The 22,826-nt window shown below is 34.4% G+C and overlaps 1 protein-coding gene across 1 annotated transcript in view; it reads left to right on the plus strand.

Moving 5' to 3' along the window:
- LOC144973213 (hypoxia-inducible factor 1-alpha-like) overlaps positions 1 to 22,826 on the plus strand; it is a 42,826-nt gene that overhangs the window by 14,230 nt on the left and 5,770 nt on the right. The window contains 10 exon segments of the mRNA XM_078915383.1: positions 7,602 to 7,744; positions 9,576 to 9,779; positions 10,440 to 10,654; positions 16,644 to 16,750; positions 17,651 to 17,798; positions 18,425 to 18,768; positions 20,003 to 20,098; positions 21,304 to 21,419; positions 22,072 to 22,101; positions 22,103 to 22,428. Coding sequence (XP_078771509.1) covers positions 7,602 to 7,744; positions 9,576 to 9,779; positions 10,440 to 10,654; positions 16,644 to 16,750; positions 17,651 to 17,798; positions 18,425 to 18,768; positions 20,003 to 20,098; positions 21,304 to 21,419; positions 22,072 to 22,101; positions 22,103 to 22,428 — 1,729 coding nt within the window.

Raw genomic sequence — 22,826 nt, forward strand, 5'->3', positions numbered from 1 at the left:
TGTTTTTCTACTGAAATAATCTATTCAGATTTTTTTTATTTTCTGTTGGATTCATCACACCTTTAGACACCAAATTTTTGTTCTTGGGAGAAGCTTGCCACCGCACTGTAATTTTTTTTATTTTTTTAAATTTTTTTTTTTTTGCGTATAGATAAACACATCTACCTATTTCATAGGTGTTGAGTTCTACCACCTTGCGATGCGTATTGTCATGGAATTACTAGCCCAACTTTGGACCTTCTGTTCATCATACTTCTAAGTTCTTGACTCGAATTAAAAATAATAAAATAATTGTTCTTAAAAACAAAACGACATAGAAATGAAATGACGAAAGTGTGATAATTACTTACACCAGTGAGATATCCCTGTTGATAGTATAATCAGTAATCAGTGTTTGCGATTACGATATTACAGTAGTTTCCCATATTATACGAGAACGGCGCCGGCATAATAATGAAAGCAATCAATAGATGTGCGCCTTGGTTGATTCTTATATCTTGTTACCACCACCACCACCACCACATACATCATAATTTTTATCATCACAATCACAACCACTATCATAATATTATCATCATCACCATCAACGCTACCTTCTATTTTTACACTTTATATGTCACAATTTAATTGGTTTCGGAGATTTACTATATTTGGAAAAAAAAAAAAAAAAAAGAATGTTTTCGTGATGTTGTTATAGTCCTCAACAGATAAGATTTTGTATGCGGAAATTTCTGTTTCGGCATTGAAATTCTTCGGGATTGTGTCTGAAATTCACGTGAGCCAAATTTTAAGTGCCGTCTTTAGTCAACCTGAGGCAATGGGAGGTGGGCATTATTGTACTTTGAATAAGGGAGGTGTGGCAGAAATGGAGATAGTGTAGGGGAAGAGATGGTTGATCTTTCGCCAGCTTTGCTCTTCTCAGTTATTTCCTGAAGGGCTGCCTGCAGACAATTCTACGTGGATTAAAAGAGTAAGGAGGGAGAGAGAGAGAGAGAGAGAGAGAGAGAGAGAGAGAGAGAGAGAGAGAGGGAGGGAGAGAGAGGGAGGGAGAGAGAGAGAGAGAGAGAGAGAGAGAGAGAGAGAGGGAGGGAGGGGGGGGGGGGGGCAAGAAGTGTTGAAAGTGAAAAAAGCCAAACCCGTGAATGAGATTTCAGATCCTGGAAAAAAAATATAGCTCACAAAATGGCAGGAAATGCGGAGTATTTGAATTCAATGAAGTTTATTGTTCAATCGAATGCATTGGTATCGTGGCAGAAAAGTGAACTTGAGGCCCTACTTCCATGGAAGCAGCAGCAGTCAAGGAGTTGAGTTGTCTCTTCTAGTGGAGAAACTAAATGTCGATGGAATAAGTCGTTGTTTTAGTCCTTGAATTAAAAAAAAAACCCAAGCACCTTGATAACTCCTCGATTTACACAAAGGAGATGTTCGTAGGAACTCTTTTTTAAATTATTCAATGGGTAATGTAAAAATGACAGCAACAATGAGTGACATAATCAATGCATACTCCGGTGTAAAATGAGAACGATATATCACCGGGAAATGGGCACCCCCCCCCCCCCCCCCCCACGCAAAAAAAAAAATTTTTTTTTTTAAAATCTTACCCTCAAAACCTCTGGGCCCATCCCTCAATTAATTATCCACTGGTTATGCTTAAGAAAGTGAACAATTCTGTCACTGACTTTTGTTACTTCATTTTAAAAACTATCATCTTTAATTAATTTTCGTTTTCTTCAGCGTGTTTTTGAAATAAACTACAGAATTTACAGTAACTCTGAGAAAGCCTCTTATTATGCGAATCTCCCTCATGTCGGGCTATGTGGTCTTGTGGTATCGCTCGGCGCATTGTTGGATCCTTGGAAAAGTCTCTTTACTCACATTCTCATGTGTAAAATGAGTATCTCGCCGTTAACAGCGTTGTCTCTGTACGAAAAAATTGTAATATCGCCTATCCCGTCCTGCATGTTAAGTGTTGCTGTTGGCTAGGGACCCTTTGTAAAACGCTCTGAACATGTTTAGTTGATATTGCTCTCTCTCTCTCTCTCTCTCTCTCTCTCTCTCTCTCTCTCTCTCTCTCTCTCTTATATATATATATATATATATATATATATATATATATATATATATATATATATATATATATATTGTGTGTGTGTGTGTGTGTATGTATGTGTATGTAAAGAGCTCAATAGTGGGTATCCGCTTTTAGAGAGATTACTGTATAATTGAAACAGCTGTCGAGTGGCAAGTTAATGAGATAAAAATTGTCCCGCTACTGAAACCACCAGCAACCTCTTCAACTCTTCTCTCCGATAAGACTGATTTGATTTTTTTTTTTTATGTGTTACAGTTGTAGTTTAAAAAATGATTATCATTTCCTATTAATAATTTTTAGTTTTACACACACACACACACACACACACACACACACACACACACACACATACATACATTTTTGGATTGTCATCAGCGCCGTTAAACTTTTAGTTTAGGTCTCATCTGATGATGACAATTCCTCCTCTTCATCCTCCTCCTCCGTGGTTGGATAACACAACTTGTACTGTGGTACAGGCGTTATGTACTCCATATTGCACGTAAAAAAAAAAAAGTAAACAACTGCCATTTCACAAAACAAGCAGGGGAATTAAAATTGAATTATTAAAAATATATATATATAGTTTAAAGGTGTACTAAATTAAGTGCCTCTTTTGTTCGAATCATCACTTTTCCGTGCATACTCCTCATATCGACCCGCTTCCTGGTGGAAAACAAAATATATATTCAAAACATCGTAACAACAGAAATGAATTAATTCGTATAATTTATTAATAAGGTAAAAAGAAAGGTTAAATAACCTCGGTTTATCAAATTTAGCAATTAAAATAAAAAAGATTGATAAACCAGATAACGAAATTATATTAATTCTAATCAAGGCTGTGTAAGGAATTAATGTTTTCTTATAATTACGGATTTCCTGAACGAACATTATACAGTTCGTCAGTCTTAGATAGGTAGGTCTTCATTCCTGATTGGTTACGTTGGCATTTCTGAAGTATCATTTTTTGTTCTTCTCTTTCTGCTCTAAATAATTGTCTGGCACCAGCTGTGTGGATGATGAGTTGATTGTTCATAATATGTGGCATGGCAAAATGATCGAATGTCGTAAACGTTGTGCGTTTAATTTTTGGAGTCCATGAAAAGAAAAACATTGGCAATACTATGATTAAAGGAGAACAGACGCAAAGAAGAAAACAAAACAAATCATAAGATGGCAAGCTCGCAATATCATCATTCTTATCTCGTGCCCTCTTTGTGGTCTTCTGATGCCAAGATTGACAAAAAGAATATTATCAAGAGGCTACTATGTTATTACCGTATTGCATTATAGTGTTTGGTACACGCATGTAGCTAATATTAGTTGAACATTGAGCTCTCTCTCTCTCTCTCTCTCTCTCTCTCTCTCTCTCTCTCTCTCTCTCTCTCTCTCTATCTCTTTCTCTCTGTTTCTTTCTTTCTTCCATATTTCGACTTAATTATAGTGATCAGCAAATGCCATAATGCAACATGCGCAGGTTCTTTTCAGACAGACATGTGTTTTTAAGGTGAAACAAAAATAATCTCGTTATGTTTTGTCTCCTTGCAATTGACATTATGATCTCCTCTTGGGTCAAATCCATTCACTCAGAAGAACCGAGCGCCGTATGTACCAAGAACGTTACGTAGATCGCCTTTTACTGTAATTACTCGTTTATATTGTTCGTCTTAATCAGTAAACTGTCGTACTATGGAAAAACACATATTTAAAAATGTGGCCAGAAATGTAGTCCTTCAAATATCGATCGATTTAAATGATCCGTATCTTGGCATAAACTCTCAAAAGTTGGACTTCGCGAAGTCCCAGTTTTTTTTTTTTTTTTTTTTACCAAGACGCGGGTCATTTAAATCGATCGATATTTGAAGGAGAGTTTTCTGGCCACATTTTCTAATACGTGTTTTTCCATAGTACGGCAGTTTACTGGTTTATAAGCATTTACGAGTAGCGTGGCTTATTGGATTGGTTTGCTTGGCGACACAAAGATCCTTACATAGGTTTCATTTACGTCAAAATCTAGAGAGCATTGATGGTAAATAGTCTGCTATCGTTATTGAAATCGATAGTGCGCAGTAATTTTATTTTATAGTAGTATTTTTACTTATTCATTCATTTGTTTATTTTTGCAAATTTAGACGTCCCATCTTGAAATTAATATTTCGTGCTCTTGTAGGTGAGAGGTGTCAAGCTGTACAAAACCACACTTTTAAGAGGTGGCCGATTTGCACTGGCTTTACCGAGATTTTAAAAAAGTAAAATCCTGTTACATGATACTTTTTCCCGGATGTGGCTGTTGGGATGCATCAATGATGAAAAAGAAGGAAAGAAGGAAACAGAAAAGAAATAATAATTTATAACAGTTAAGCCATGTCAATGCTGCTTTCAATGAGATATCACCATTAATTATTTTTTAAAGAATCTTATCTACTTCAATTACTGATGGATCTTTAAAAAAAAAAAAAAAAAAAAAAAAGCAAACAAAAAAAACAAACAAAACAAAACAAACCAAACCCCAGCTTGTCAAATATGTACAAATCCGTGACCCCACGTATATATTAACCAACTCAGGTTTGGGAATTCTTGACGAGGTGTGGCTCATAGTTTATTATTATTATTATTATTATTATTATTATTATTATTATTATTATTATTATTATTATTATTATTATTATTATTATTATTATTATTATTATTATTATTATTATTATTATTATTATTATTATTATTATTATTGTTGTTGTCATTGTTGCTGTTGTTAATTTATTTTTTTTATTTTTTTTTTAATTTTAAAAGGTGTTTTGTCGTAGTCTACAGATAATGTAAACTCGGTCACTGCGTAATATGCATTCTTTAAAGGGTTAACGATCAGAATACTCTTTCTAAGTTACACACAACCTCTTATTACACGGGTCAACATAGTCCTCTTCTTTTTTAATTATCAAGTCTGAGCAAAATTAGAGGAATATCAGACAAATCATTTCAGCCACGGGGGAGCTGTTAAAAGTGTGTCGCTTTGGATCAAAAGATCGCGACTTCGAATCCAGGGAAAGCCCTTTGATTTTATCCTCCTCATGTCGTCGTTTATATGTTTGATAAAACTAAATTACCTTTTATGTGTTTGATTTTTTAGGTTTTTTTTTTTTAGGATGGGGGATGGGGGGGGGGGGGGGGGGGGGGGGGGGGGGGGGTTTACCGCCCAATCTGTCAAAATGAGAGAATGTGAGAGGCATCGTGCTCATCTAAATATGTACACACGATGATGAATTCAATTAATTTGATATTGTCTAATATACAGGATGAAGTGTCTAAAGAATATAAAAATGGTTTTCGGGTAAACACGGAGTGTTTGTAATAATATTTGCTCTTTTCTGGTCTCGAAGGTGTGTGACAGGATCATACCGTACTTAGCTGCTGGGCGTGAAAACATTCCTTTGTGGGTTGCGGTGATATAAGATTACAATCGCCGTGTTGTCCGAAGGTATAGAGTGGGTTTTTGGTTACATCTAAGTATGTTGCCGTTCCAAGCCGGAGCGGCGTATCTGTCAAATTCCTGATTTTTAAAAATTTTGTTTAAATTCCATGATTCCTACCCATATCCATCATCATATCATGTCAAAAGACCAGTCTATCTGCAGCATTTAGTTTTGTCTTTGTCCACTTGCTCAACTCAAATAACTGAATTCCCAGTACGTATATAACAAGTTGTGAGGTATATTTCATGTTTCTCGGTTTCATGCTTGTGACGATTTCAGTCAAACCTCCAGTCACCTGACATTGTAGCCTTTGTCATAAGAACGATTACAAACTGTTAACGAACGATGTGTAATTCTCGTCTCTCACCTGTCGCTTCTCCAGTTATAAAATTAAGAGAAAAGACATTCAAACTAGGAAAACGTAACAAACTTTAAATTGAAGTTTTTAACGAGTCGTCCACTTAAAAAATTAAACAAGACAACAAAATAAACAAAAAAACAGGCAAACAGCCCCCCCCCCCCCTGTTTATATTTATTATTATTATTATTATTATTATTATTATTATTATATTATTATTATTATTATTATTATTATTATTATTATTATTATTAATATTAAAATGTAATGCCTAAAATACAATGTAACTCATGGAAATAATGTAGACTAAAAAAGAAAGACAATTAATTATGGATAACAAAGAAAAGATAGATAATTAATGATAATAGATAGATAGATAGATAGATAGATAGATAGATAGATAGATAGATAGATAGATAGATAGATAAATAGATAATAGATAATATACTACACTACTACTACTACTACTACTACTACACTACTACTACTACTACTACTACTACTACTACTACTACTATACTACTACTCTACTACTACTACTACTACTACTACTAACTACTACTACTACTACTACTACTACTACTACTACTACTACTACTATACTACTACTACTACTACTACTACTACTACTACTACTACTACTATACTACTATACTAACTATACTTCTACTACTACTACTACTTTCTACTATACTACTACTACTCTACTACTAATACTACTACTACTACTACTACTACTACTACTACTACTACTACACAACACCAAACACATCATCCTCACTACCACCATTAGGTTTTGAAGCTTTTCTTCATTTGAAATAAGGAAACTTTGGGGTTGTATTTGGCAATGTGTTCATATATCAGAAAATAGTTGTAATCGGTTATCTATTTAGATCTATACAACAGTAAAGGAAGGTGCCCCAAACGTAAACAAAGGTCGAGAAGCACGTGGCAAACCACATGTTCCTGTCTTGACAGCTCACGTCCAATTAAATATAGAAAAATAACCTTAAAATTTGGCTGTAGTGGCAAAAGAAACACATATTCATAATACTCGATCATGCATCAATAATGTCTAATATGGATATTTTATGAACAAAAGTAAATTTATCTAAAATTTATCAAAGTTACAGTCTATCTATTTTAGACCAAGCAAATTACTACCCTGGTTGAACAAAACGAAATTATCGAGCTGATTTTCATAATAATTTAGCTTATAATTATATTCTGCAACTGTTAGATTTATGTAAACTATTTTCATACTGAAGTTATGCTACAACCAAACTACAATTGGGTAGACCATATTGTGCGAAATTTTTCGGTCCTACGGAAATCATAGCAATTGTTATGTTAGTTGCACCTTCCTTTACTGTTCTATACAATATGTAAACACAATACCAAATATCCCAATTCCCTTTTTGTGTGTGTGCGGAAATTCCTCTTTCGGCATTGAAATTCCTCGGAGTGGTGTCTGAAATTCCTGTGAGTCAAATTGAAAATTGGCGTCTCTGTTATTATTATTATTATTATTATATTATTATTATTATTATTATTATTATTATTATTAATTATTATTATTATTATTATTATTATTATTATTATTATTATTATTATTATTATTATTTATTTATTTATTTATTTATTTCATTATTATTTTCATCCTCATTCACTTCTTTTCCAGACACGAAGGAATGTGCATTGCCAGATGGCCAGTCGAGTCATCTGTATCTGAAGGCTTTGGAAGGAACAGTCATCATCCTCTCCTCTGACGGAGACTTTGTGTATCTGTCTGAAAATGTCGCTAAATACTTGGGATTGCAACAGGTATTGTTTTATATTCACAACCCACTCATCGTGCATACTGCTCTGGCTAATCATAAACACTCAGTGATCATCGAGCTTGCCAACTAGTATGATTTCTCATATTTTAACACGCTTTGAGGTCCAAAATATGATAATATGGGAGTGATGATTCATCATCATCATCATCATCATCATCATCATCATCATCATCATCATCATCATCATCATCATCATCGTCATTGCCTTTTTTCACTCTGGGTCAGGGCATAGGCCACAGACAAACAGTTCCCATCCTTCTATATCCTGAGCTAACTTTTTTAAAAAGTCGTTCCATGTCTTATCACTTCTCTGTATATCAGCTTCTTTAATTCTTCTCCATGTTCCCCGTGGCCTTCCCCTTGATCTTCTGCCCTGAGGGTTCCCAGTCCAATACTTTCTTTGTTATAGTGGAGTCATTCTGTCTAAGGGTGTGTCCAATTATCACCTCCATTGTCTGCTTCCTATTTCCTATCCCACTGGTTTCTGCTGTGTTCTTGGTCGACAACCCCCCAACCTAGAGGACCAGGTGGCTCAAAAAGGGGGAGTCAAACACCATTGGTCGCCTTTTATGACCCGCTGGCTTGGCGTTGGACTATTCTTGCACCCTCTCAGTTGAGGGACCCGGGGGGGACACCACACCAGGGGTGTGTTGATTAAAATAGGATAAATGCAAAAAGTCAGAGTTTGTACCAAAAAGGAGAAAAAAAAACCCGATAAAAATAAAATAGTTGACGGTCACTTAATATCGGCTCCACCTAGATGAGAATCTGTGCAGCCAGACAGATGATTGTCATTGGAATTGCAGGATTTTTCCTCTCTCTCTCTCTACCAGCTTGAAAGTTTCCATAAATTCAGCGAATGTTAAATTTGAAATTTCGGATGGTGGCATGTGTTGAAGATATGCTTTTTGGGGTAAAAATACGAGAAAATTAGCATAAATATTGTTGAAAATATGATAAATCTTTTCAAGTGATTGAGGTTGGTCGGCAAGTCTGAATCATTTGTGACCCACCGTTTCAAATTGGTATTATGTTGGAGTGAATCAGAAACTGAAAATTGAAGATTTGATTTAGTCAAAAACATTCATATGTGCTGAGATTGCAGGATCTTATGTAAACTACCATCAGTGCCTAAAACAAAATTGAAATCTTCCGGTGAAAGAAGATCGTTTGCCTAATTTGGCCCAACTGTTTGGAATTCGCTTCCTTCATCTATCCGGTTCTCGCGGGCAATGATGCGGTTTTCAAGAAACTTCTGAAGTCATTTCTTTTCTCAAAGAAGTTGTGTTGTCCTAGTTTAATATTACTGTTTCATAACATTACACCCCCCCCCCCACACACACACTTTTTTTTTTTGTTCCTGCCTATTCTCACCGTGCATATTTGTTGTATTTGTCTGTGCGAATATGAGGGTATGAATGTGTGTTTGAGTGTGTTAAGCATGAATAAAACATTTGAAATTATGTATGTGATGTAAAGCGCTTAGATTTTTCGACAGGAGATTCTATAGTATATGAGAAGTAATTTTACATGGGTTATTATGAACATTAGGATTAATTTATTAGCTGAATTAAGAGAAAATATTATTGTTTTTTTTAGGTTTATTTTTACTTTAAACTCTCTCTTTTTTTTCTTCATCTACATTTTTTGCCAAGATGAGAGTCATTTTAATTGATCAATATTTGAAGGACGAGTTTCCTGGCCAAATTATTAATTACGAGTTTTTCCAGAGTACGGCAGTTAACTGGTTAAAGGTACATTGGGGATAAAATGGTTTATGGATAACTACTAAACACTGATATATATGTTCCCAGATTGAAATGATGGGTCAGTCCATCTATGACTACATCCACCCCTGTGATCATGAAGAGATCAGAAATGCCCTGAGCATGAAGTCTGGAAATACAAGCCCTGAGCAAAAACATTCATCAACTCTGGTTCGTACATTTTCCATTCGTATGAAGTGTACACTGACAACCAAAGGACGAAGTGTTAACCTCAAGTCTGCTCCATACAAGGTTTGTGAATCTCACCCCGCTCCCTCCCTCCTCTCTCTCTCTCTCTCTCTCTCTCTCTCTCTCTCTCTCTCTCTCTTTCTCTCTCTCTCTTTCTCTCTCTTTCTCTCTCTCTCTCTCTCTCTCTCTCTCTCTCTCTCTCTCCTCTCTCTCCTCTCTCTTTTCTCTCTCTCTCTCTCTCTCCTCTCCTCTCTCTCTCTTCTCTCTCTCCTCTCTCTCTCTCTCTCTCTCTCTCTCTCTCTCTCTTCTCCTCCCTCTCTCTCTCTCTCTTCTCTCTCATTAGTATGACTTAAGTTTTCCAGTTTTGATGTCACAAAACTGATATAATACGACATTTTTAAGCACACGTAGTTTGTTGCAAATTCCTGACTTCTGCAGAATATGAAGTACTACAGAAATGTTTGGCTTTCTATAATCTTCCCCTTTGTTCAAATTGTGTATATATCGAGTGTATTATCTATTTTAAAAAATATGTATATTTATATCTTCATTAATTTATTTATTAATAATTTTAATGATTCTTTTTACTATTTTCATTGGTTTTTTTTTTTTTTTTGTTTTTTTTAAAAAATGAAATGGAAATTCTGAAATTTCCTAACATTTTAGACGAAGTTTACAAAGACAATCCTAATTCTATATTTTATATTTTTCTATTTCATCAAGGTGATGAAATGTTCAGGCAGACTTATCAGCGGTGGTGACAAATCAGAAGGAAGCTGCGATGAAGAGGAAGCAGCTCCATCGACTTCATTCAAGCCCTACCTGCTGGCTATGGTGGAACCCATTCCACACCCATCCAACATTGAGGTTCCCCTGGACTCCAGCACATTTCTATCTAAACATGAAATGGACATGAGCTTTGTCTTCTGCGATGACAGGTGTGTTTTCTATTTATTTTGTCTAATGTTAAATATGATATGGAGTCCTGATGACTCCCATGATAGAACACTCGCTTCATTTGTAAAGGGACTTGGATCAATCCCGGATGAAGTTAAGATTTTTTTTCTACCCCCACTCCACCCAGCAGTTGTTGGGTAGCTAGGTCTGTTAGATCTAGTGGAAAGTACTTTGAATTTGTTTGTCTATTGTCCACCTTAACCCTCTCCTTACCACCCATTGGAAAATTGCCACATTCGTTAGGATGCAGCCAACATTTTTCTCATTCTTATTTCTTTTGTACATCATAATATTTGAACAAAAATGGTTACTATAGTTAAAGTATTTTAACACTGGGCTGAAGAGCTCGTTTAGCAGAATAAAAAATAACAGCTTTTGTGTTTTGAGTGAAATAGATCTATTTTTGTATAGGTTGGATGTGAAGTTTTGGGGACAATCCGGATTTTGGCCATTGGCCGGTAAGGAGAGGGTTAAGCTATCAGACTCGGGATATACTTTGATACCTTACAGCTCTGAGGGACTACTACTAATTATGATATTATAGAAATGATGGGGAGTATGGGGTAAATCACATTCCTTGGTAGTCAATCAGAGGCTCTAGAATTAGGCAAGTGAATTTTGTCATACGATGATGAGTCACTGTTTAAAAAAATAAAATAAAATAAACGTTGTTAATGGACACATGTGGAAGTTGATCAAGCTAACTACCATTACCATAATATATTTTTCTTCTTTTTTTTTTGGGCATGTCAAGCAAATGCACACAATATACAGCCGCGGTCAGACAAAAAGAGTTTATATCAGTAGTTAAACAATCTTTATTTCAAGGGGAATGATAAGATGCAGAAAATGGAGCACACACATGCATTCGTTGCAATTCATTTGTTATAAGTGTGCTCTTCTGTATAAAATACTTCGTTGTTTTAGTCTAACGCTGATTTTGAAACACAGCATTTTAAGTGCAGGTTCCTTGTACAATTAATGAAAGCAGATCAAGATAAGCAGTGATAATGAAATCAGTGGTGCGTGATAAGGGTTTGCATGTATAGCATTTAAACCATGCGAGACTGAATTGTGATTCAGATCAGTCTCCATTATTCTGCAGTTGTCCGACAGACAACTGGTATTCATTCCTTTTTACAAGCCCATGATTATTATAATATCCGTCAAGATTAATATATTCAATTAAAGTGCCATTTTTGAACTAAGCTTTATGAAAAGAATGGGAGTTGTTGAAAAATTGTGAAGTCTATTATCAGCCCTCTTTTTTTTATATAGACGTCTACTGAAGGAAAAAAATATGAGTAAGAAAATAAACGGATCTCTATATTATTATATTATATATTATTATTATTATTATTATTATTATTATTATATTATTATTATTATTATTATTATATTATTATATATTATTATTATCATTATTATTATCATTATTATTATCATTATTATTATTATTATATTATTATTATTATTATTATTATTATTATCATTATTATCATTATTATTATTATTATTATTATTATTATTATTATTATTATTATTATTATTATTATTATTATTATTATTATTATTATTGTTGCGGACGAGAGGAAAAACTACTCACTTATAGTGGTAAAGGAAACAAGTGATCCCATTGGTTGAGCCACTGAATACAACTTTTTCGTGGTCTGGCCTTGTCTTTTGACATTATTTTTTTTGGTTAGTATCAGGCTATGATTTTACGAAGTTTCAAAGTTTCAAGGTTTATTCAATCTTAGGCTTTCGCCAATAAATCAACAATTTGATGACAACATACATGAAAGTGGGGGGGAAAATGGTAAATGGAACCAAAAATTAAACTGATACCATTAATAACCACACAAAAAATACAACAATCGTACTACCACCAATACGTACATAATAATAATAATAATAATAATAATAATAATAATAATAATAATAATAATGAAATAATACAATAATAATAATAATAACTAAAATAATGACAATAATAATAATAATAATAAAATAATAATAATAATAATAATAATAATAATAATAATAATAATAATAATAATAATAATAATAATGAATATAATAATAATAATAATAATAATAATAATAATAATAATAATAATAATAATAATAATAAATAATAATAATAATAATAATAATGACAATAATAATAATGACAATAATAATAATGATAATAATAATAATAATAATAATAATAATAATAATAATAATAATAATAATAATAATAATATTAATAATAATAATAATAATAATAATAATAATAATAATAATAATAATAATAATAATAATAATAATAACAACAGTAATAATATTACCATCATCACCACTACCACAATCATCACCATTACCACCACCACCATTACCATTCTCACGATCACCATCACTATAACGTTTCCAATCAGTTTTTCTCGTTTTTTAAAAATTTGATACCCATCACAACAGACCTCCCTACTACCACGAAAATCCCCGTAGAACTACGGCTAAATCTCGAGCTGTATATAATAATGGTTTTTAATTAAATACCATTTCTGGAAAACGAAGGCGACGGTTCCAGCGTAGCCATCCGCGTTTATGAGGAATTCTCACTAAAATGTATTAACCAGACTATAAACGGAGTCAATGTGACACATAGTTTTGTGTGTTGGTCCGTTATACTTCCGGATGGCAATGTTGTGAACATATTAGCCAAGCGCATACTATCTATAGCCTGACACTGAAACCCAGACAGGCTGGCATTTTGACGTCATTATTTGGTTTTTGCACCTCCTAGTGAGTTGTCGTTAGTAGTGCTCATTGAAACAAATGGTCTCATTGGTTCAACTATTGAATACAACTCACGATTTGTTTTCTTTTGTGGCCAAAGACTGGCATTTTGACGTCATTTCTTGGTCAGTGTCAGCGTAGCCATCGTTATTAACTGATAGATAGTTCGAAGATGACGTCACTCAGGTCTTTGTTATTGTTTTTTGCCATCCGCGTTTGTAAGTAATGCTCACTGATCTGTATTAACCCGACTATAAACGTTCATGGATACACACCGTTTTGTGTGTTGGTCCGTTATACTTCCGGATGGCAATGTTAGGAGCTTCTTAGCCAAGCGCATACTATCTATATAGTGTAGGCCTTTGTTATTTTTTTTTTTGCCATCCGCGTTTGTGAGTTGTTCTCACAAAACTGTATTAACCAGACTATAGATAGAATGCGCTTGGCCAAGGAGTTCACAACATTGCCATCCGGAAGTATAACGGACCAACACACAAACTTTGTGTAACCATGAACTTTTATAGTCTGGTTAATAGAGTTTAGTGAAAACACATCACAAACGCGGATGGCAAAAACAATAACAAAGGCCTGAGTGATGTCATCTGCATACTATCTATAAAAGTTCATGGTTACACAGAGTTTGTGTGTTGGTCCGTTATACTTCCGGATGGCAATGTTGTGAACTCCTTGGCCAAGCGCATTCTGTCTATAGCCTGACATTGACCAAAAAATCTATGTGTAACCTTTAACGTTTATAGAAGGAACGAAGGTGACGCCACTCAGCTTATTGTTATTGTTTTTAGCCAGACATTTTTATGAGTTGTATCAATCAGCCTATTAGTTCAAGGTTACACATAGTTTTGTGGCGAATGTCGTGGATTTTTTAGCTAAGCGCAATGCATCAATAGTCTGGGGGGGGGGGGGGCTTTGGTGAGAACTAATCACCCAGCTGGAGGTCTAATAACAATTACAAAAAGCTGAGTGACGTCAGTTTCAGTCATTCTATAACTTGTGTACCATCAAACAACTTTTTTTTTATGCTGATGAATAGAACATGTTGACAACTAACCAACTTTGTTCTCAGTGAAAACGGAAATACTCAACTATTAAATTTTAATAATCGTTATTTTTGTCATACTGCAATAATCCAGTGCAGAAACAAGCTGATAAATTATGCATGAAATGCAAAAAGAAATAAAACTAAACAAAAAAACATTACACCCCCCCCCCCCCACAATAAAGAATAAAGAAAACAACACCAAAAACTCACGAACAATTAATTAGCTTTTATATAGCGTAATATCCACTTAATTAATGTGCGCAAAGTATGATAAACACGTATTAACCCTTTAGACTGGTTCTAGCGTACTCTCAGTACTCTCGATAGAATAATCTGATCGGGGTGTGTGGATTATGTAAATTAGTTAGGATGTAACCGATTTTATGAACTGTATCATTTATGATTATTATTTGTCACAGAGCAGACTGTATGGTTGATGCTTCCGTGACATATCGGACGAGAAATAATAAAGCAAGACAGTTTGGTTTATAGATAGAATGCGCTTGGCCAAGGAGTTCACAACATTGCCATCCGGAAGTATAACGGACCAACACACAAACTCTGTGTAACCATGAACTTTTATAGTCTGGTTAATACAGTTTAGTGAGAACAACTCACAAACGCGGATGGCAAAAACAATAACAAAGGCCTGAGTGACGTCATCTTCGAACTATCTATAGCCATTGAAGATTGAAGAAAACTCGTGTCACGAACGTTTATTGATGGTTTGCGTAGTGAGAACTACTCAAAAAATGGCTTGCTTAAAACAATAACAAAGGACTGAGTGACGTCAATTTCGTCCCTTCGTTGAAGTCTGATAAAATTTAGTGAGAAGTAATCACCAAAATGGCTGTCTTAAAGCAACAACAAAGAGCTGAGTGACGCCAATTTCACTCGTACTCCGTACTAAATTTTGTTTTTACCTTTTTTTAAAGTCAAGTACGGTATTTTGTTTACCGTTTTGAAGTCAAGTTCGTATGAAGTGGGAATATAAAATTAATTGGGTATGGCACGCAGAAAAAAAACAAAAACAACTCAAAACAACTAACCTTCTAAGAGGCGGAAGCATCAATTTGCAAATACTGGAATGAATTCCTGTCACGATTGCCATGGCGTGAGTTGAAATGAAATAGATAGCATGGTCTAATGGAGATACTAATAGCTTTCACGTGGATAATGGCTGGAATGTGTGATCAATACTCACTCGGGTTTTACCTCAGTGAATCGTTGGTTGAGGCTTTGCTATTTTTGGATGATCTGTGCTCGCCTATCTCAGATGGCTTATCTGTCATCTATAGCCATTTTTTTTTATCAATGAGGAAGAAATTTATTGTCAGAGTTGTATGTGCGTGTGTGTGTGTGAAAGGAAGGAGAGAGAGAGAGAGAGAGAGAGAGAGAGAGAGAGAGAGAGAGAGAGAGAGAGAGAGAGTCAAAATCTTTTTACCGCACCAATGAATTTAGCGTATCCACATAACAATGGAAACAGAAAAAAGATTCCCCCCCCCCCTCCCCCCTTACAAAATGAAATAGAATTTAAAAAAAAACAAACCCAAAAACAAACAAAACAACAAAACGAAAAAATCCCCACAAAAACAAAACAAAAACAACCCCCAAAACCATAGACATGTTTTTGTATTATTATTGATTTAAAGACTAGTATTGGAGAAAGATATTTGAGAAAACAACATTTTTAAAAATAACATTCGTACTTCATAGAAAACAACACTAATAATATAATTTTGTAAAGATATCTGGTTAACCATAACGGAGTTTTATACGTCTTAGACATTAAAAAATATATCTATATACATAGGGCAAATTAATGAAACCGAGTTTGATGTTTACAAAAAAAAGTTGATTACCTTTAATTTTTTCTAAATCAGAGCTTTATTAAAATCATATGGGATATATATCTGTTTTGCAGATAGGTCAGAAGTTTTTGTTTTTTTAAAAAGATGCTTTTTAAGTTAACTTCATGGGGATAAAAAAAAAGTCATGAAATATTTTAAAAAAATATTATTTAAACAAAAGCTGATGCTAATTAATCATCAAAGAATATTTTTAAAAATTGGATTAGTTATTTGAAATATTGATATGATTTTCTCTTATTTATTTTATAATTCCATCAGAATTGAAGATCTGGCAGGCTACGACCCCACAGCTGTGGTTGGTCAGTCTTTCTTTGATTTCCACCACGCTCTGGATTCAGAGAATATCAAGAAGACTTTCAAAGATTGTAAGTAACATGGCAATAATTCTTGGTTTATTTTGTCCCAGCCTGATTAGTGAACGCTTGTTTGATTAAATTATTCTAGATGAAGATCTGAAAACCTGTGTATGAAACAGTGCCAGACAAAGCAAGAAAGAAAAATACAAGAAAAAAAAAAAACCATCCCAAAAAAAATCTTTCTTCCTCAAGTATTGTGAAAAATTGCATCCAAGTAAATTTTAGAATATCTTTTTATAACAAATATCCCACTTATCCATAAAACGGTAGTACTAGATCTGACCTCCCATGATGGGCAGAAAGGCCATGTGCAATGTCTTCTATCCCCTATATATGTTTTCTCCTTTCCATGTTGCTCACTGTCTTTGTTCTTGATTGAAATTGCTCGCTGTTTTCCTGCTCCTGGCGAGGTACCGTAACTGGAAGGAAAAGTCAAATTTATAGTACCTTTATTGAGAGGTGGTATTTTTTTCCTTGTACATCATCTCTTTGTTCTATTATGATAATTACTTTTGAATATGACACTTTTTGTAAATATTTGAGTGTGTCCTTTGCTTGTGCCTGGATGGGACTTTTAGGTAATGTCAAAATATTCCAAAAGCAATCCTCTGTTCCATATTTGAACAAGCGACCTTTTGTCTTGCTTTTTTTTTTTCTTTTCTTGAAGCTTTTAACTTAACATTTTCTACTTTTCCTCCATCATATTCCTTTTTAAAGGCATTGAAATGACATACAAGCACTGTGAAACCGCTAAAAACCCAACCATGTCAACTTCTCAAAACTTTTAGCTTTGTAAAACCCATCAAAGCTTTAATCAACAAACTTTGTATTATGAATACTCTGAAAGTTTAACCAACAGATTTGGAATCCTCTAACATCTCTTCCAATGTGTCTAACTTTTCTTTGCAGTATACTCCAAAGGACAAGCAATGACCCCTGCTTACCGCATGCTTGCAGCTAATGGTGGATACGTTTGGATCATCACTCAAGCAACCACCATCAATAACAGCCGGAATCAAAAGCCTCAGAGCATCGTATGCGTCCATTATGTGTTGAGGTATGCCTTGTAATGCTGACTCTTCATTAAAAAAAATAAAAATATCTGTTGTCTTTCATTTTCTTTGGATAAATACTTCTGATCTGATCAAAGAAAAGAAATATATTTATCAATTTGTATCCGGAGTGAAGCATAATAATGATAATAATCATAATGTAACGGGGAGGAGGAGGGTGATGATGATGATGATGGTGATGATAATGGTGACAATAATAATAATAATAATAATAATAATATATAATAATAATAATAATAATAATAATAATAATAATAATAAATAATAAAATAATAATAATAATATATAATAATATAATAATAATAATAATAATAATAATAATAATAATGATAATAATAGCTGTAAGAAATGATAATGATAATAATAATAATAATAATAATAATAATAATAATAATGTGCACATATTTGCAGGTCTGATATCTGAAGCCAATTATGGGCCTAGTTTAACATTGTTGTAATGGACAATATTTTTTATCTTTTTTTTTGAGATTTCCATTACAACAATGAGCCCATAATGAATTGGGTTATCAGACTTGCAAATAAGAGCACATCGAATAATAATAAATAATTCACCATCATCACAACCCCATGACCTTTCTGTTTATTTCAGTGGCGTGGAGGAGAAAGATGCGCTCCTCTCTAATATCCAAATAGACCTGGCAATGCCTACTGGTGCATGTCCCGCTGCCTCCCCAATAATGACAGCCACCAAGTTGGAAGTCCTCTCCCCTATGCCCACTCCACCAGCCCCATTGACACCCTCAACACAAGGCTCACTGACTCCCACGAGACCATCAGACAATCTTCTGACAGTGGACGACTTGCTGGAACAACAGCAACCTCTTCAGCTTGACCTGCTCCCACCCAAGCTAGAACTGAGCACCGAGAGCATATTTGCTCCCAAGACTAAATACATGGAAAAAGCCCTCTGTCGACCACCAGAATTGGCTCCATGTAAGTAATTTACAAATGTTATAAATCTTGAGAGGTTATGGCATCATGCCGACCTCTATTCCAGTTCAAAACTCTTTGGAAGTGTGTAACCAGGCCTGGCAGTGAATAGGTTTCATATTGAATCATAATGTGGCATAACTATTTTAGTCGCAGTATGGTTGCCAATTATCTGTGTATTTACGGAATTCAGTATATAATAAACCCTCAATATATTTTCCAATCACCTGTTAAATGGATAAAAGTAAGTACACAATGCCTTTTTACTTGAGTTCAGCACTCAGACAGGAGTTGGCCAATGTGTTTGGTAAAAGTTCAGTAAATTTTTGCCTCCTGAATTGGCAACCCTGAGGACTCTTATAGACAGATTATTATGATTACGGCAAAAAAGAGAGAGGATTGATGATCTTTATTGACCACCAGGATTTATTTTGAATTAGAGAATAAGATGCCATCACTCTGAAACAAAAAGATCAGTTGTCCCAGATGTATACTCAGTCCAAGGAGATTGGAATCAGTATTTTGACATCACACTATTGTTTCCTATTGGGAGAGGAATTATTCCAAGTCCAAGATGTTGTGACATTTGATGTTTTTGGATTTGGGATAATGTCATGAAAAGTTTTTCAATTTGCCTTTCAGCTCTGTTTTTTTTGAGTTCAACAGAAAATACTGTTTGTGTCAATGAGTGACTTTACCTTTAAATACTTCTTCATCAGAATATAAAGAACCTTCTTGACGTGTCAGATAGAATTTTTAACTTAGATCTTTTTCTTCACTTTTTTCCATTGAAAATTATCATTTAAAAAATATTATTTAAAAAATAAAATGTCATGCACTTCAAATTGTAAAACAGTAATTACTGGATATTTTGGATCTGTTTTCCACTAGTTTATAATGCTAAATTATTTTTTTTAAATTAGAAGAGAAAGTAGTGATCCTTTTAGCCCCATGAGGAACTTTTTTATCCCATGTTTTTTTTAATGAGAAAAAGACAGTATCTTGCTTGTTATCCTCTGAAAGGGACATTTAGACTCCTCACGAATTCAAATATTAAACCAAACTGCCCCATTTACATGGGGTAAACATAGAGGCCAGAAAAATTTGCACAATTTTGAGCCAGATTTGTCACCCATGTTAGTGTCAGTGTTAGTCCAGTGCTCCAATGCTTAAGCCACTTTACCTTTCTCCCCCTACCTCACATCGACCGCTCTAACTTTGTTTTTTTTTGTTTAAGATCCGGCAGATGACCCAGATGATTTGTCATGCTTGTCTCCAATGGCAGGGGATGAGGTCATGACTCTGCCCTTTACCAACAACAACACTGAGGATTGTGAGTATAACTTATTCCAGTGTCATATGCTAGTTGTGGTTGGATATAATTGTACATCATAGTAATTGTGCCATTGATGGCTTGATAGTAATTACAGCATCGATCGCTCAGCTGTCTTTTCTTGTAAAATGTTAAACGTGGTTAGTGACAACACAGGCCAAAATTCCAGCACGCTCTGTAATACTACACGCTGGAGGAGCTGGGTGACTTAACGTGTTGGTTACAGCGACATCTAGTAGTAGACAATGATTTGTTATCTCTATGGGCATTGGATTTCGTTACGTTTGGATTCTATCACGATTTCTGGCTTCTCCCGAGAAAGTGCTAGAATCTAGCTAGCACTATACCTCAATCAATGACTCGCTACCGGCATTTAGAGTTTTTAAAAAGACCACCAAGATATTTTTTTGTTAATTATTCCTTTTTTGGGGGGGGGGGGCATGTGTTTGTGCATGTGTGCACACTCACTCTTGCAAACCGGTGGTCTTCTTGGTAATGCAATCCCTGATTATTTTATTCCTTTTATCAAATCATATGAGTAGATTTCGTATGTTTTTAATGTGTTATTACTCATTATAAAAGCACATTGAGGCCAAAGCAAAATGCATTATATAAATCTACCATTACCATTACCTTTATTATTGCTCTTAGGAGGAACATTTTGTTTAGGATTATTTGAAAAATAATTGCTAAATAAAGCTTGATGAAGTTCTGAAATCATTCCAATTAATTGATGTGTGTTCTGATTAAATGACCTCTAGAAATTATATATGGATCATTCCAATTGAGTGGCTTTTCTAATTAAACGATATTCAATTATCAGTTTTGACTGAAATACTGGACTTAGAATGTATTTTGAAATAACCTCTGTATTGTTATAAGGATAAGTTTAATATTGTCCCAGATACAATTACATTGTACCTGAAACAGTATGGTTGATCCAAGAGTAATAAATCTCTAGCTTTTTGGATCAAAAGGTCATAGGTTCAAATGCTGTTGAAAGTAGAGTAAAAAGTTCCCTTGAATTTTTTCCCATTTGGGTATGGAGTTATGATTTCTTGTATAATCTCTTTTCCAAGGGACATGATGATTGAATTGTCAACTTTTAACTATCCTGAATGTTGATTTGGGTGCTGAACAAAAAACATTAAACGCTTCACAATTTGACTCCATATTAATATTATACTGTTTTCTAATCCATTCAGTTCTGTCATCTCCAATGCTGTCCATGGCCAAGTCACCCTCACAGATGGTAAGACAGACAGAACTTCTATCTCCTGGACAATACTCAGGGGAAACGCCATCATCAGACTGCTCAAGGGTAAGTTTTTCATGACATCCTTTGCTCTAGCAATACTGCCTGTCGAATATTGGTACTAGATGTATGATAAAAGAAAGTCAACTTTATAACATCAGTTCAGATCTTCTGGAATTAGATAAACGAGAAATTGTGTGTTCTCAATTTGTCAGCCATTATTAAGGGAATGTGACTGTCACAGATTCAGCTCCTCAGTTGTTGATTATCTCTACAACTGAACAAAATTCATAAATCACACTTCTTTAAAATGTTCATAAGCCACATTATTGAGATACTAGTCTTGTTTTTGAGGGTCTTGTAATTTTTGTTTAATCTCCAAGTATGGGGTGAATTTGGAAGCATGTGTATCGAATGTCTACTTTTGTTTCTCTACAAAGCATTAGGATAGTTATCATTCTTATCTTTCCATTGTTTATATTGTCAAATACACGTTTTTAAAGGATGATTTAAAAAAAAGAAAAGTTGTAGGATTAATGCTCTACACAGGAATATAGCACGACTATATTTTTTTCAACAAATTCCTCACATTATATTTAATTTATAAAATGATCTCTAATTTGTGCTGATTAGAAAAGCATCTAATCTACTTGTTTCTTTACTTCCTCCCTGACATTCCCCTCACCCCACAAAAAATACAACGACAACAACAAAACAGGCCACAAGCCCAGCGGATTATTTCAACTATGTAATGCCCCATTGAGAAATTCTTCGCTCCACTGGAATATAACAACCTCAGCTGTGATGATTCTGTTGTTAACTTTAATACAAACAACAGCAACAACAACAGTTACAAGAAGAACGCCAGTGTTCAACACTCACCTTTGGCTAATAATGTTTGTGTGGCCCCAACAAAACAGGAACTTGTTGACGAGCTGGGAGAGGAGGACATTGTGGACATTGATTTTGCAATGCGTGCTCCTTACATACCAATGGACAGTGATCAGGATTTTGATCTGATCTCACCATCCAATGTGGCACTCTTCGATCTGTCTAAAGATGACATCAATCCAAGGTAATTCAAGGAATGGTGATGTTGCCATTGACAGAAATGATATTAGTTATGGTGGTGATGGTAGTAGTAGTAGTAGTAGTAGTACTACTAGTAGTAGTAGTAGTAGTAGTAGTAGTAGTAGAAGTAGTAGTAGTAGTAGTAGTAGTAGTAGTAGTAGTAGTAGTAGTAGTAGTAGTAGTAGTAGTTGCAGTAGCACCAACAGTAGTAGTAGTAATAGTAGTAGTTGCACTAGCACCAACAGTAGTAGTAGTAGTAGTAGTAGTAGTAGTAGTAGTAGTAGTAGTAGTAGTAGTAGTAGTAGTAGTAGTAGTAGTAGTAGTAATAGTAGTAAGAGTAGTAGTAAGAGTAGTAGTAAGAGTAGCACCAACAGTAGTAGTAGTAGTAGTAGTAGTAGTAGT

This window comes from Berghia stephanieae, chromosome 1, assembly GCF_034508935.2.
Source record: "Berghia stephanieae isolate SIO BIC M18660-M18661 chromosome 1, UCSD_Bste_1.3, whole genome shotgun sequence".
NCBI classification, from domain to species: Eukaryota; Metazoa; Mollusca; class Gastropoda; order Nudibranchia; family Aeolidiidae; genus Berghia; species Berghia stephanieae.